The sequence below is a fragment of the Phalacrocorax aristotelis genome, chromosome 8, assembly GCF_949628215.1.
Source record: "Phalacrocorax aristotelis chromosome 8, bGulAri2.1, whole genome shotgun sequence".
In the NCBI taxonomy this organism is placed as follows: domain Eukaryota; kingdom Metazoa; phylum Chordata; class Aves; order Suliformes; family Phalacrocoracidae; genus Phalacrocorax; species Phalacrocorax aristotelis.
This window is the reverse complement of record NC_134283.1, coordinates 22,815,479-22,832,270: the sequence shown is the minus strand read 5'-3', so window position 1 is coordinate 22,832,270 and position 16,792 is coordinate 22,815,479. Positions and strand designations below refer to the sequence as shown.

Genomic DNA, 16,792 nt, shown 5'->3' with positions numbered 1-16,792 from the left:
AGAGTGGAGTAAGCATTTCCTCAGACTGACAGATCTTGATGCAGAAACCTGTGGGATCAAAGTCTTCCCAGGGGGTTCTCTAGGGTTAACAGATCCAAGCATTGCAGCAGGAAGGGACTCTGCATTAGGTCATCCGACCTGTGCTTACCCACTGTGAAGCAGTGCTCCCCCACTGCTCAAGAGGAGAACGTTCCTCAGAAATTGAACAAGCAACACTGCATCTCAGCACTTAACAGATTCCACCCACACTATCATAGTAAGCTTCACAAAAGCCATGTAAATAGAATCCTGTTGAAGTGGAGAGCGGAACCGCAGAGACATGAGCTCCAGAGACAGTCTGCCAGAGATAAGAGACATTGGGATATGTGTTAGGGATTTCGGAAAGGACCCCAAGGAGTAATCTGTTTTGTGACCTTACAGGCACAACATACAGTCTATGCTTCTGTAGCCACCCGCCAGCAAACCTTGCTGCACTCTAGAAAGCCTAGCTTGCCTCACTGTAGTCACAGTCAGTTTTCTGTAGTTCTCTTTCCTTGTTTCAAAGCAGACAAGAATACTGCCGTGGGATCATGGAGGTAAATGCTACACATCTCCAAAAGGCTCAGAGGAGCCAGGCAATTATTCCTGTGCCAAAACCAGATGATGAGCAAGCTGAACAGGTCTTGTTTACGGAGTCTGCAGAACAGTCAGGGTAAGGACAGAAAAACCACAAGCAGAGTAATCGGCCTCTGTCAGTCACTGTTACCTGGAGAACACACTCAATTCCAGCTATCTGTCTTGCAGCACATTAATCCCTGTAAACTAACTGTTGCACCACCCTGATAAGGAGGTGCTCAGAGCCAAACAGTCATCACAGCAGGATATTACAGAGGCACTGCAAAAAACTTTCCCCTCCCTCCTTTTTTCAGAGTAGTGAACTTCAGGTTAGAATGGCTTCATTCCTGCCATGCTTGTATGAGACTGGGGACCCAAAACCCACATTGTGTCTCAACGTGCTGCCAATTTTCAAATCATCCCACTAAGACAGGACCATGCAACTATGGGCAACAAAACACTCAAAAGCTTTAGGAAGCCCACTGACATGTGGGCACAGCATGAAGGAAAAAACTTGCTCGTTACCTCTGCAGAACTGAGCAGGGTACCAGATTACTCCTTCACCACAGGGAATGAGTACCTGGATAGAGCTCACAGCTCCACCCAGCCCAGGAAGCAGGAGGCCAGTCCTCTGACTCAGCCCCAGCTCTCAGATGTGGCACTGAAGCACATAAATCACAGACACCCCAGAGTCGTTAAAACATTGCCCTGTTCCAGTTTGCAGAGTTTGATTCCTAAGAGACCTAAGCCCTGATTTAAAAGGAACACCTGCTTAAACAAGATTAGTCATAGCTACAACCCAGCACCTCCTTGGCTCTCTAACAACAGTATGTAGGTTCTCTCTGGGAGCGGGGCAACACAATCCACTTGCTTTCCAAGTGACTGATATGAAAGCCTTTGACCCGAAGCAATACAGAGTTACAGCATGTCCGATTCCAATCATTCACCGACAGCCACATCAACAGCTGCATGCGCTCTTCCACCTGGCATGACAAGCAGTGTCCTTCCCCTCCCTCTGCAGCAGGCAGAGGCCTCTCTTCCCTGCTTCTCCACGGTGGGCAAAAATCCCTACTTACTTCACACAACCTCTCCAAGCAGGGCATAACCTCTCCAAGCCTGATAATTCATAACAGTGTTGGGTACAAGATGTTCTCAGCACAGAGACAGAAGCAAAATTTGGAGGGGTGCAGAGAGGTGTTCTCCTCTAACTCAGACTTGCTTAGATTTTTTGCTTTGTCTTCCATCCGGGAAGTCCAGGTCATCCTCCTAAAACAGGGCTAGGTATGTAACTCCACTTCCCAATGCCAACTGAAAGCCAGGTGGCAGATGGAGACATAAGCACCAGATGGAGATGTAACATCCAACTAAGATGGCAAGCCAACTAGTGTTCCTTTGGCCCAAGCTCTAGGCTCACCTGCAATATGCTGAATGCCTTGAAGAGAGCAGGAACCGGTGAACAGCGACGAGCATCCACAAGAACAGTTAGACCCAAAGCCTGACATTCTGGTCTGGAAGGACAGCGAAAAAGAGGTCACATTTGTAGCCAATGAAAATCAACAACACTGGAAAAAGAACCCGTAGGCATGACAGAGTGAAAAAAACCAGTACATTACGACATTGTAAGGACAGGGAGCTAACTGGCCACCTTCTCCTAAGGAAAATATATACATGAAAACCACCACTTGGATTGCTTAGTTTTCACCTTTGCTACTTCCACTTGAACCTCCCATTTCCCCAGTCCCTGGGATACATCTCACTGATGGCAAAGGTGCTGATACCCACTCTGAGTAATCGACAAAGGAAAACCAGTCCCTTCTAACTGCGTTCAGGGACAAGCTTGGCCTTAGTCACACTGCTTCACAAGAACAGCCATTCTGGATCAGAACCAAAGCCTACCTTGCCCAGAATCAGATTTGAAAGGAGAAGCATAAGAAACAAAGCAGGAGAAGCAGATGCTTTCTCCTGGGTTAAGCCTGTTCCCTTTACCAAACATTTAAAGGCTTAAAAAAATTTTTGAAAAAATCACTAACAGACAGTTAGCTTTATCTCTTATTAATTTAATAATTTAAAAGTTAAATGAAGTCTTGGTAGAGCGTGAGATGAGCTGGGGGGGAAAGTCTGTCATAGTGAAGGGAAGAGTAGCTGCAGCACAGGCTGCAGACTCCCGCAAACCATTGTCAGCCAGACGTCAAGGCAGATTTTCTCAACCCTTGCAGATCCTCCCTCCCTCTCAGCTTGGAGGCCTGGCCCTAAAACATCATATCACAACACTATCATGGAGTTGCTGCATGACTGCCCCATCATAGCTCACAAATCCCATTTTCTGAGCTAGTGAAGAATAGCAAGAACAGCTTGGATTCATGGCAACACATGAAAACATTCATTACATACCTAACTCTATCACACCATTTGCACAAGGCACATATAGAATAGCCAAAGTGCTTACAGAGCACCAGTGGGTTCACCCTAGGAGGAGATCCCCAGTTTTGGGACTGTCTGGACCGGGTTCCTAGGCCAGTAAAGTCAGCCTGTTCCCCTCACTGCCTCAGCTTCCACCCCCGCCAAAAGGCAAAGTGGACACGGCAGCAGCTGTCCACCCTGTCAGCCCAAGAGTGTCACAAACCTTGGGATGCTATGCAAGTACAGAAGAAGGCGTACAAGCTCAGTGGTATTGCAGTGGGGGTTTAACCAGGCTGTGTTCCTTGTTGTTATTATGGCCACTGCACGTCCTGATTTATCTCTGGTACCTGTAAAAAGAAGAAGGAAAATAAGTCACACAAGGAAGTCACCAGAGCCTGTTTCCAGGTGTGTATGCCTCACATTCCCCTACTACCACCCCACCACCCTCCTGGAAATGTTCCACAGAACTCGATGTAGCATATGTTGCAGTTTGCAGTAGGCTATAAACACACTCCAAATTAGGCAAATACTCCCCAGAGTGAAGTAGCTGAGCTCTGCTTGTCTTTCTCTCACAGTAGCATTAAAATTTGGACTGCTTTCTTCTACCCAAACACACGTTCTTCATAAAATATGGCTGAAGTTGGCTAAAGATAACCCAACCTTGTGAACAAAGTAGGAACGTCATAAACTCAAGATAAATAATCTCACCTCCACTTATGCTACAATATTCACATTGCTGTCAGACAATGCAGACAGGTTTACAGAACAAAATACGCTACCGCATGAGACTGCGCATGCACACATCAGGCTGAGCCTAGCACTTAACCAGATATTTCCTCCCAGGAGAAAAGCCCTGGAGCACGAGCCTGGAGCCTCCTCAGAGGCTGCAGAATGGACAGCCCAGGAGCACACTCTTGCCTGCCTGCAGCTGTGAGAAGGGCAGAGTCACTGCCAGGCTTTCATTAGTTTCAGGGCTGCCTCAGTGCCTAGGGAATAGATAAGGCACAGTATGGGCAACACAGCTGGGTTGTGATATGTTGAGGATGGAGAAACCCCTCTGTGTCAGTTCACTGTGACAACAGTTCTCTGCCCCCTGGCTTTCCAAAAGCCCAAAGACAGCGGTATCACAGGAACCAAGTCTGCTCTATGAGTTCCCAAAACTAAATGATGGTCTGGCTTTGGGTTCTAGATACAACATGCACCAAGAACTGAAGGGAAGGACATAACAGTGCCATTTCTGGAATTAGGTCCAGCCTCTTCTCCAGATGCAAAGGAGAGGTAAAGAGCAGAAGGACACAATACTTCAGAGACCCAGAGCCACCATTCAAAAGTACACAGTGCCTGTGGAGTGAGAGCCTGCTCAAGCAACCAGCACCCTGCACTCACGCACGTCACCAGGAAGGTAAGTGATTTGGAGAACAGTAGGGACTACACCTCTATTGTATAAAAGTAATTCACAAGAACAGGAGCCATTTCCTGTCATACAAATTGTATGAGAGTTTTAAAAAAAATCCCAAGCACAATACAAAACCAGAGGCTTCAAGAAAGCTATGTCTGTCTCTTCTGAACTTTATTGCTACTAGAGGAGATACTGACCTGGACCACCTCCCTCCCCATCCCAGGGGCAAGCATGTGAGTTGACAGGTAGAACGGATACAGATGGACAGCCCCAAGCACAGAAAACTGCCCTGGTGTGATCTCAATCTGTCTCTAGGACGTGACTTGAGTGAGGGCCACAGACACAGATGGGCATCATTTAGAAACAAGTCTTTCTCCCTTCTAGGGACCAGAACTGTGACACAGGCTTTCTCCTGCTAACAGCAGAGACAAAAGTCTTTCATCATCTGTATGATTCAGGAGTTCTATTACTCCTGAAATACTATATTCTGGACACTGTATAATCAAAGAGCCACAGGGAAATTAGAAAAAGATTATTAACATCCCCTTAGCTTATGAAACAAGGTATCATCAGAAAATCAAAAAAAAAAAAAAAAGCAAAGCACTCAATTACTGGAAAAATGGCTTGACACCAGGCTCGGTAAGAACTTCTTACTCTGAAGCAACATCTTTTGTCCGTGAGGGAAGCTGGGCATCACCAGAAGTTGATTAGACCTTGAACTTCCAGACAGGAGCCTGGGAATTGCCTGACCAGGTCAAAAAAGCAACTGCAGCTGCCTGGGCTAGGTCTCCAACAGTGGCATAACCAGATGATTCAAGAGCAGAACACAGAATTGAAACTCTCCTGAAAGGAGAGATCCTTCCTAACTCTATCAGCTACTAGTTTATTAAATAGCTCTTATTCACTGTTCATTATAGAAGCATTCCTTTCTATTATATCAGTACCAATGTCTAACATAAAGCATTGAACTGAGTGGTGAGTGCATTCTCTCACATGTGAGGATTGCCCACTGAAATCCAAAAGGAGACTCACAAAAGAAGAGATGTCAGTCAAATCCGATACTGCTTCTACAGAAAATATGATTCCTCCCTTAGATGAAGACTCCCTTGGAAGCTGTATCAAACCCAAACCTTGTTGTTCAATGCATTTCAAGGGCACATCCCTTAATCCCATATTCAAATGCATTCACCTTGTTTAACAGTTGTATGTTATGATAAGAATCTGTGACAAAGGAAACAACTGGAACATTAGATCAGAGTCAAGCTTCTACAATAGCATCGACTATGAGCTTCTCTCTTGGCCATTTTACACACCCTAAAACATCCAACCTGATCATCAGATGAGAACAAATTCCAAAGGAGGCTTTCTAAACGGTTTACCCACAAATGCAAAGTTACACATTTGAATGTACCATAACTCTGCCCTGGATTTGGTTTCTCATATCACCTTTTTCCAGAAGACTGGAAAAGTTTCATTTCCCTTTCCTCCTTCCCTCCTCACAAAGGTGTTTTCACCACATTCTCAATCACCTTGCGAGATAACTTTCCAGTCTCTTCCCATAAGATGTCCAATTCAGTCACAAGAAAGGGCTGTCACCTTTTCTGCACCACCTCCAATATTCAGCATTTCCTTTTAGAGCAAAGGGCATCAGAACAGCCCAAACTATTTGAGAGGCATCACCAACAAGTACAGAGAGGTAAAAATCACTTTCTTAACCTGGCTAGTCATCCCTTTTCCTTTACACATCTGAGGTCAATATTGGTCTCAGCCCCAGCACAAAGTGGGAAATCACTACACTACCTTTCTGCTCTCCTTCCCAATTTCTCTGCACTGCACAGGTCCACCTGACCTCTTCTCTGCCCTCTGGCCAGTTTTCAACTCATATGTAGCTCCTGAGCTGATCAAATGTAGCTATCTTCCTGCCCTACACCGGACAACCCTCTCACTGGCTGTGGAAGGAAGCAAGCCCACAGAGGCTGCTTATGCAGACACTGCCAAACAGCTGTTTTGCTCTGGAAAGGTAGATCTCACTTCCTCTGCTTTACTTCATATTTGGTTAAACACAAAGACCTCTTGTGTGGGCCCTGCACACCAAGCAATCCTGGCTGCTCTAACAGTCTCAGCTTTGTTTACCACTTTGCCAATATTTGTCCCATGCAGGAGTTTTATCTGCAGCAATTTGATACTTGTGCCATATCAGATGCAAACACTGAATAATATTTGACCTACAACTGATCTTGGCAGAACAATTCTGGGAAGTCCTCCTTTGATAGCTAGTTTTGTCATCTGCTATTTAGCTACACTATCGTTCATCTCACATGTTACTCATCTGCACGTCATTGGGATATTCCTTTCAACACTGTGTGTCATGAAATCAAATGTTTTCTAAAAATCTGTTATATCTAGGCAGCTACATTTAATCAACCAAACTTCTAATTACCAAGAATAAAACTGGTTTTACAAGAACACTGTCAAATAGCATCTTCTACACTCCTATCCTTTAATTATCTACCAAGTGAATCAAGTTCCTATTGTTTCGACCAGGTCTGATGTCAGGCCCACCAACCCATCATTAGCTGCACCCTCACTTTTGTCTTTTTGAACTATTGGTATGAGCCCACAGATTTGGCATTTCTGACTCACACACGTTTGGTTAACATTTTGAGACTCCTGGGAGCAAGTTAACATTACTTTCATGAGAGGGAGGTTCTACTTCCTGTCCTTCCCATCCAGAAACTTTAGAGAATTCAAGAATCATTGCTTCTGGAGAGGTTTGGGGTAAAAGAAACAGAATTGGCACCAGTCTGCAGCACCGCAAACAGGCTCGTCTCCCTTGCCCTCCTACACACCACACTTCGCAGACACATTCTGGCTCAGCTACTCACCAGGTAGGCAGGCGACTCCACTCCTGAGCACTTCTGGGTTCACATCCTTGACAATGGTAGGTGCAGACCGACCACCCCAGGCAGTCCCAGAAGCTGGGGATGTTGGGGGAGTACTAGCTGTTGGGGTTTCCTCCAGGGCACTGACTTTACTCACTGGCTTCAACACATCTGTGCCAGCTGCTTCTTTCCTCGTCTCTGCCCCTTCTGACACCATCCCTGTAAGACAAGCAGCAGTCAGAAGGTAGAGCAGAGCTCCACCCAAAAGGTCCCTTGTAAGTCCCAGACTGGGGAAGGACATGCCCCCAGCCCCAGCACTCTGCAGCTCCTCCAGTCCTCATGCCAGTAGCACATATGTTCTGAAACTGGTTATAACATTAATACTACTGTAATTCTAAAAAAATAAACCAATTTATTGTGAAGTTTGCAAGTTACAAAAACTCAATTCAGATCAGGATTACTGTAGCCAAAGTAATATTTCAAGGTAACATATCAAACAGTACATGTCTGCTCACAGCCTGAAAGTCTGGCGCGGTGCAAGTCCCTGGCTGAGCTCCAGCAGCTGAGCATGCTGAATTGATAAACCAGCTTCTGACAGGGAGAGCTGCTCCATCAGAGCAGAATTACTCCCCCAACACCACTTTCAGATTAGTTCCTGAAAATATGAAGTCAACTCAAGGCTGACAAATCAGTTGGAAATTAGCCAGAGACCTTCTTCTGCTCGTCCAGACTTTTTAAATTAACAGTTAATGTGAAAGTCAGAAACCTATTTTAAAACCCTGAACAGGATGATTACACCAGTCAGCTGTTTGAGAGCTGGAGAAAACGTTTCCTTTGCCTGACACCTCAGCTCTAAAGCACAAGTTTTCCGAATCAGTTAATTCTAAAATTATCTTAGCTACTACATAGTTTTATGAAGTTTCAATTTTCATGTAAAAGTAGCCAGAGAGAAGTAAGAAATATACCTACTGTATAAGAAGTGTTACTCCCCATTTCCCAAAATTTTAAGAATTAGAAGCCAGTGATACATCTTCAACAATACACATTTAGCATCCTAAGTACACAGCGAGGTGATCCCACTTTGGCACAAAGATATACAAAAGAAAAGGCTATACTTCACTGCAAATCCTGGTACTTCAATATCTACCAACAAAAAAAAAAACCAACCTCTCTTTAGGAAAATAAAAGAGTGGAGTATTTATTTGCTTGCTATGAAGTCAGACATTTTAATTGCTATTTAAAATTGATTTCTCCTACCTTCCTGCTGCATCAACAATGCTGACACTTGACTTGGTTTATTTACTAACAGATTCCAATACTTCATTAAAGACCAGGACAAAGAACAAAGCATTCCTTGAAGTGGCTTTTAATACAAGTTTTAGCAGTGAAGGAGATTTACAGGTTGAGGCTCAGCCCAAACTGCTTTCAAAGTTGCTAAAGTGGGTGAGAGAAGTGCCCTGAGCGGGATGGCTCACTGAGGAAAATTATCTGACAGCGAGGGAAAACTAGGAGGGGCTCCAGAGCTCTGCACCATTGAGACCATGATGGAGTAGGTGCTCATTACTCTTTGGTAACACTCGTCTTGAGGGAGCACCCCTGGGACCCAGCTTGGCAGCTGCTGCATTTGACCACATAAGCTGCTGTGATGGCTTCAGGGCTCTGCGCAGTTCTGGGACCCAGCAGAGCTCAGTTCCATTCCTAGTACTACCTCAGCCTCCGCGTTCCAGTGATGCAAGAGGTCATTCACCTTGGATGACACTGCTACATCTTCCTGAAACAGCATTTTAGAGGGGCACTGATCTCTTGTAGATGGGGTATCCTGAAGATCGGAAGTCATGTAAGTTGTGCCCCAAAGGTTTCACATTAAGGGCTGAGACTCTCTAGGAGAAGACAGAATCATAGAATCATCTTCTCAAGGAGCTGTAAGGCCTGGCAACAAGCAGAACCACACAGTTTGTAGCAGAGGAATCTGCATTAAATGAAGAAAGCCTGCAAAGAGGACCAAAAGGTGGCATTTAAAGATGACAACAAAGGGAACATAGCTACACGAAAGGCATCATACCAGGGCAAAGAAGAGACATAATAAATGTACGTGGCAGCCCTGCCTTGGGTATCTCTTAGGAATGAGGCAGCAGCTCCCAAAAGCTAGAAGAGAGAAGCATTTTGCTCAGCCCACCAGACACGGTCTTGGTACCAGAGCTTTTCAGCCTCAGGGAAACCTTGCTGGAGTTGTGTGGCCTCCAGACTACATACATCTCACCCAGAGAAACCTCTTCCCTAAGCTTCTCAGGCTGTGTTCAGATCTGCAGACCCCACCTCTCACTGAACAGGCCCAAGCACACTATTTGTTATTTGCAATCCAGGGTGGAGGCACTTAAAGCGGAAATTGTAGAATGCGGAGGATTACATCAAAAAGCAAATTGAGAACTGGGACATCTGAATTTGCCGTGTTTGCAGGTTCCACCTTTCCCTGAGGTTAAGGAAGTGGTAGAGGAGAATTTGCTTGTATGCATTTCAAAGAGACATTAGCATTCTTCCTGCAAACTGCTCCGGCACCAGTATCATCTATGCTAACACCACGTAGTAACAGGGAGCGGGAACAGAACGCCCTAACAGGTGCTTCTGAATATGCCCCAGTGTGGCTTTCCAGTCTATTTCTTGACTATCAAGATATCTTCTACCCCCAAAACATAGGAACTCTTTCCAGAGCTGCAAAGTTTCAAAATTCACTTTCACTTAAAGTTAGTCATTAGGGAAAAAAAGCAGTCAGATTTTCTGTGAATGGAACCAGTGTAAATTTTAAGCCACCAACTCAAAAAGCTCACATTTGACTCAAAATCTTTCTAAGTTAGATCACATCTGTGCAGAAAATAAGCTCAGTTTGTGACTGGGAGTGGGAGACAGTTAAGGGACAAGGAAAAAATCTGCAGGCTCAGCAAACTCAGATGCCCCAGTTCTGAATGTGTATTTTGATATAATCTACAATGTCTGCCATAACAAGAAAGCTCCTCCACCTCACAGAGAAGAAATCGTGTCTGCCTATTACTATGGAGGTGTGAACTGTAGATCTCAATTGGCCCAGTAAAGCTTAAGCTTTGTTGTTATTTATAGTTCAGGCAAGATACCCGCAGTTTCCAATCCAAGTAGCAAAATGACCTCAACAAGAGACAGTTACAGACAATTTAACTTGCTTACAGACTGACTGGCTGGAACATAAATATCCATTTGTACAACTGAGAGTAGGACATTAGCTTCACTTTGTAATTTTATCTCTGAATTATCGTATTATTATCTTTCTAAGGGTTTAATGGGGCTAGATAAGGGGTGGCTTATTTGGATCTCAAAGCAATCAAATGTAATTGAATGGATTAAGCTTATTACAGTACCAGCTATAGCGTTTAAGAAATACTCCCGGCCTTAACAGATATTTAAGCTGTCCTATGCCTTAAAGAAATTGGTTCATCAATTTGGGGGAGGGGGTTCTGATGATTTAGGTTGTTTCTTCTGCTTTACAAACTCTGAGGTAACAGGGGCTTTTTTAACTGCAATGCCAAAGTTTATCATCAAAGTTGGGCCATGAACACGTCCCTTATTTCAGCCAAACCCCCAGAAACATTTACATTGTCTTTCATTAAAACCAAACTCCACACATACCACAGAGGGGTCTGACGTTGCTGAAATCTGCAGCAGCGGCCAAGACTCATCCTACAGAGCAGCAAGAACTTCACACTTCTCTCATACATGAGCTGGACCTGGCTAATTTTAGACAAAAGAGATGGGAACACCAAACAAGCAGCCACTAGAGTCATGAGGAAAGCCTAGACCCAACACTCAACACAAGCCTAGGTTTTTGGAGGTCCAGTCCTGTGTAAACATGAAGTCAAGCCAGGTTCAGCTTGATCAGGGGAATGGATAGCCACCATGTGGTTATTTACTGGCACACATCCCCCAAGAGCTACAGGTAGGCAGAAGGTGACCTCTTTTTCTCTGCTCATGGTGGTACTGCTCAGGGAGACACACACTTCAGAAAAGGAAACTTTTGAGCTTTCCCCTCCATTTCACAGAAAAGAAATGCTTGTCACTCCAAAAGTATCAGAAATGCCTGACAACAGTGGGCTTACCTAATTACGGAATTTAAATATTTTGGTGCAGGTGTTAATGAAATTTCATTTTAATCAATGGACACTTTAGCTCCATTAGGAGGTTGCATTAAGGCATCAGGTAAAATGTGACTTTTAGACACTTGAGCAAGTAGCTGTGTTTGCAGCCAAACGGAGTCGTGCCGCAGCCATGATGTAGGCTCCTATCTGCACAATTTAGGACCAGCACAAGCGTTACACTGGCAGCCCGTCCCAGGACAACCAACTCTTGATCTGTTCCCCCACAGAGTCAGATGTGCTCTAGCAATGCGGGTCTGTACCTCCAACCCTTTCAAAAGTCCTCACTCCAATATTTCAAGCCAGGTAATTTTCCTAGGCAGGGGTCTCGGGGAATGAGAGCTGTTGAACTGGAATGGCTTGTTTCTGCAACCCGCACCACACACAGACTCACTTCTCGATGTGATCTGCATATCTAGCTACAGCCTTCCAGACTCAGCAGAGCTAACTAAGCAAAGCCAACATCATGCCCATCCGGTTACATACTGCCTGCCTACAGTCAGTGCAAAAGGCAGAAAGACTGGATTGCTTCTTCAATTCCTTCTGAAGGAGCACAGCTCCAGCACGGGAACCCAGGCATCAAGAAGCCTGGGCAATGCCTGCTTGAACATACTGAGTCAAAGTTACATGCTTAATTTCTCTGTGCTCTCCCACTCAAGTTAAACAGCTCCTACTTGAAACATAACCAAGCCAAAGAAAGCATGCCAGAGGGTAAGGCAGGGAAGAGGGGGGAATCCCTCAACTCTGCAGTTTGCTTCTTAAATCAGTTACCAGCACACATTTGTTGATCTTCAGGTATCGTTACACAGCTAATATTTTACTGTGGCATCCACTGCTTCTTCCTCTTGCCACAACTATCTTCCTAAAGCCAATTTTCAACTATGAAAGACTTGTACAGTTAGACATTCTTTTCTTGCATATTCCTATTGCATGCATTCATAATGTGCACATGATGAATGTAATGAGTGGGGTCACCAGCAATCAGATTAACTGAAATTAGAGGTCTCTTACACTGGAACTTTGTTCTGTACCAATGTAAATTTGCAAAAGAACTACTAAACAAAATACCTAAAATAAGCCCACCTGTGAAGAGAAAGCTAATTTCCAGCCACAAAATTTAAAACTTAATCACTTTCCTGTAGTTTGTGCTGTTACCCCAAAGCCTCCCAGCGGACGTACTTGTCAGCAGTACCTCTTGAGAGCTTTGCTTTCGATCCATGTTATTAAACAGATAACCACACAAACATCCAATCGCTGTACCTTTCGGAGATGATGCCCCAGAAGCTGCCTCTGGGTGGGAGTGCAGAGTGCTGGGCTCTGCACACCCCTTGGTGGGTCCTGAAGACAGTGGTCCAACCTCCAGTTCCTCTTCAATGGATTCCAGTGTTTTTAAGGCTGTAGTCTTTGACTTTTCCTCATAAGAAAAACTTCCCTGGTTCTCCTCCCCTCCCTGCAAGTCATGTCCTACAACACACTCTGGGTTCAGCACAGAGTTCTCTTCACTTTTACGGCCCTGGTTTGCTGCTTGTCTTTGTGATTCCTCACATCTCTCTCCAGACCTCTGGGGTCTGAACTGACTTGAGTCTTCTGCTTGTGCATCAGCGCCCATCAAAGAGTCACTGTTATTTAATTGTTCTGCGGTCTGATCATCCTCTGCTGGCAGAGCAGTTTGGAGTGGTATGGCTTCTTCAGCTTTCTTATGCTGACATGCAGAGACCTCTTGCTCTTCACCATCTGACGAGAGTCCATCTGCAGGAGCTTTGAGAGAACAGTGACTATGACTAGTCTGATATTCATTTACAGTCAATATTTGTTCACTCTCTTTGACTTCCTCAGGGCTGTCCCTTCTTCCCAGCTCAAATTCATCTACTTCTCCTTGGTTCTGTTCTGGAGGATTTAATGGAGAACTAAGATTTGCTTCCTGATCACTGCAGCAAGCACTGACTGCTCCTACATCTGCCATGTTCCCTGAAGGAGAGCCTCTCTCCACACCTACATCTGAACTCTCAGGCGCAATAAGCAATGTAGTGGCCTGGACTTGCACAACACTTTCACTGACACTCTTGCAAGAAACATCAGAACCTTCCTTCAGTGTGCAAAGCGGTCCTGAAGCTTCCAGGACAGACACTGGACAGGGATCCATCTGTGTCACCGCATTTTGACCCTCAGTGAGTGGTTCTCCATGTCCTCTCAGTGTCACCTCCTCTTTAGCAGGCGGAGCAGCAGCATCTAGAATTGCTTCTGCACTCTGCTCTGATGTTTCAACACCAAGATTTCCACTAGGACCACCACTTTCTCCTTCCACGTTTCCAGGAGCACCAGGCATTTGTGCTTTGCAGTTGACACCATCGCCAGCACACACGTCGCTGTAGCTGCACAGTGCATATCGCCAGTCGATTGAGTGTTTGTTGTGGGTCTCCTGCTCTGCACATGAATCTTCTGCACTGCAGGCAGGAGACTCAGTCACAGGAAGGCTATTCCCCATGTTTCTAGGACCACCTGATATCAGCTGACCTTCTGGAGACAGTTCTCCATGTGCCATCATTTTGTTGCTTTCTAATGGAATTACATTTTTGAGAACTTCTGTAGAAGTCCTCAGAGCGTCCACCTGACAGTGCTCTTTCTGCATAAGTGCTGACTGAATTAAGTTCTTGGAGTAGGTACTGTCTTGAATGACAATAAACCTGTGCTTGCCTTTAGATGCATTCACTTGTGTTCTGGGCTGAGTTAGATAATTTAAAGCTAGTGACTGGGTTAAAGAGCCTGTTTGTGGCCCAAACCTGGGCAGTGAAACTTCTGTCAGCTCAATGTACTCCCCTTCAAGGTCACTTTTCAAGTTCTCTTGAGGCACAGGGCTTGTACACACACCATTGACAAGAGCTTCGCTCAACTGCGGAGCTGTGCTGCTAGTGACCAGGTTGGCTCTATTTGGACTTTGTTCCTGGAGATACCGAGATCCTAGGTCTGGTGAACTGCACTCAGCATGGTCCATGGGGAGGCACAGAATTGAAGGTTCCTCTGTTATTTCTGGAGAGATGATATTGTTTTCAATTATTTTTGGTTTACTTATAAATTCAGGTTTAACCACTTTATCCCAGGGGACACGAAATATTTTATCATCAGTGGTTAGTAAACAATTTTCCAGTGCTATACCCATCCGCTCTCCATTGATAGTACTCAACCATTCCAGAGTAAAAATAGAGGTATAGGAAACTTCTGGAATCACGACTTCCTCTACATTATGATTGTCTTTTGCCAAACATTTCAGTACAATTCGCGGAGACTTTTTGAGATAGGGGACCACCTGCAGGTAGAAGTCACCAGGCTTCAAGATCCGCCAGTCAATGGAAGCCAGCTGGACTACAATCTTCTCGTGAATACACAGGGGCCAGCCCTCATGGCGAAACAGCAAGCCACAGTATTGAACCTATGGAGAAAAGAGAAAGTGTTTTCAGCATCAGGAACAGATCTCAGCTCAAGCTTTTGGACAGGAGAGATCAATGCTTCTCCTTCACAGCTGTTACAATAGAACAGTTTAGGGTCTTTGGTTATTGGTGTAAGGAAGTTTTCCATACTGAGGTCTTCTCTTTATAAAGCGGAAACAACAAAAGCTATGAACACAAAACACCACTATCTCAGGATCTGAATATGAACCAACCAGCTGCCAGAAGTGTTAGCCCTGTTTTAAAGCTGGGTCAGCACAGACAGGCAGAGGTCTAAGCCCCAGAACCCCAGGGGAGAGAAATCAGGAGGCCTCACCCGCCAGTGCTCAAGCCAGAAGACCCTGTCTCTACCTCATTTCTGACTCAATAGGGCCAACTGGACTAAGAAAGTGAAAATTCAGACTGCACAACATCCCTAACCAAGTGCCATTAGAGAAACACAGGCAGTCTGCTTACAACTCACAGCCAAAACTCACTGTCCTCAACTAAAGACTGTCTAGTCTTAACAGAGAAGGTGGCCAAAATCTATGCATCATTCCCAGAGCATCCACAGTAAGCTCTAGATTATACCAACTACACTTGGTACCAACTGCCAGAATGAGGTTGTGGATGCAGAAACCTCCTCAGACAGGATGCCACTAGTCTGCCTGGCACCACAAAGTGTCTTTTGTCTGGTGAAGCAGTGTTGGGTCTTTAGACTGAGGTCTGCTGGAAGAGAGGTAATGAAGAGCTTTGCTGATGAGGGAAGGCAGAATAAGATACCAAGGTCTGTCTGAGGACTTGTTTTTGTTCCCTAATGTGGTCTGCTGGAGTATGCAGCATGTCCCATCTAACTTTGGTTAAGCCAAATTGAAGAGCATGGAGCCAGGTTAAAAAAAAAAAAAAAAAAAAAACACCAAAAAAACCCCACTCATCTGGTGCTATCCAGAGCCTATACAAGTCAGGTAGGGACATGTTACATGGGATGCAGCAGTAAGGAATGGCAACCTACCAATGAACAGAAGGAGATACTGCTAAGTCAAAGTGGGAGAAAGGAGGCAGCAAGTGAGGAAAGTATAGCAGGACCACAGAGAAAGCAAGCAGCAAGTCCCATCAGCAAGCTGTGAGGAACTACGCTTAGCATAACAGGGACCTCCTCATTCCCAAAACATAGGAGCACTCAGGACAAGTCTCACAGCTTTATAACAACCTCAAAAAAAGTAAATGACAAGGGCTTTGAGATGATTCACCTGTATCGGATGCAATACTTAAATTAGAAAGCTGTTATCTGAAAGCCCAAAGTCTTTAGCATTGGCAGCATTAGACTCCAGACATTTTAGCTTGTTTCTCTTACATGGTCACACAGAAGTCTTGTTAGAGAAAGCAATTTATAAAAATGCTGCATTCTGCAGGCCAAACAGATGAAAGAAAAAAATAAAAAGCTTTAATTCAAACATTTTGCCATATAGCAGAGAAACCACAGAACTGGAAGCAACCTCCTGGATCCTCACACACCTTGAAACAATAGGTAATAGCATTAAGTAATTTCTTTCCTATGTTCATCAAGCTTTACCTTCATCCCGGCCGGGTTTCTTATCCTCACTGCACCTGATGCAAAGTTGCTCAGAGGCTTGGAAGCCCAAATCATCCTTCAGATTCAATAACTACTCCTCCTCAACCCTGGAGCTTATTCTCTGGATGTGCTCCCATTGCTTAAAATTATTAAGCCACGTCACATCATCTTAACAGGTACCCCCGATCATCTCTTAGGCCTGCCTGAAGCACCTCCTTGGTGATGCCTTTCTTTTCCTCTTTAAAAACAAATGAAAAACCAAAACACACACACTTATTCATTGTGCAAAGCATTGCAAAATACTGCGTGTAATGGCACCAACACTTCCCAACTCTGCTAGAAGCATCTCTTAAAGCTAAGATCAC

General features: G+C 44.8%; 1 protein-coding gene across 4 annotated transcripts in view; it reads right to left on the bottom strand.

Moving 5' to 3' along the window:
* PLEKHG4 (pleckstrin homology and RhoGEF domain containing G4) overlaps positions 1–16,792 on the bottom strand; it is an 87,973-nt gene that overhangs the window by 51,339 nt on the left and 19,842 nt on the right. For 3 of the 4 annotated variants that reach the window (XM_075101852.1, XM_075101853.1, XM_075101851.1), the window contains exons 3-6: positions 12,693–14,859; positions 7,279–7,494; positions 3,218–3,341; positions 2,009–2,102 (exon numbers count right to left, since the gene is read on the bottom strand). In XM_075101852.1, the coding sequence (XP_074957953.1) occupies positions 2,009–2,102; positions 3,218–3,341; positions 7,279–7,494; positions 12,693–14,859 (2,601 nt within the window). Of the gene's footprint in view, positions 1–2,008; positions 2,103–3,217; positions 3,342–7,278; positions 7,495–12,692; positions 14,860–16,792 lie in introns of those variants that run through there. The other variant, XM_075101854.1, reaches the window with a different exon arrangement.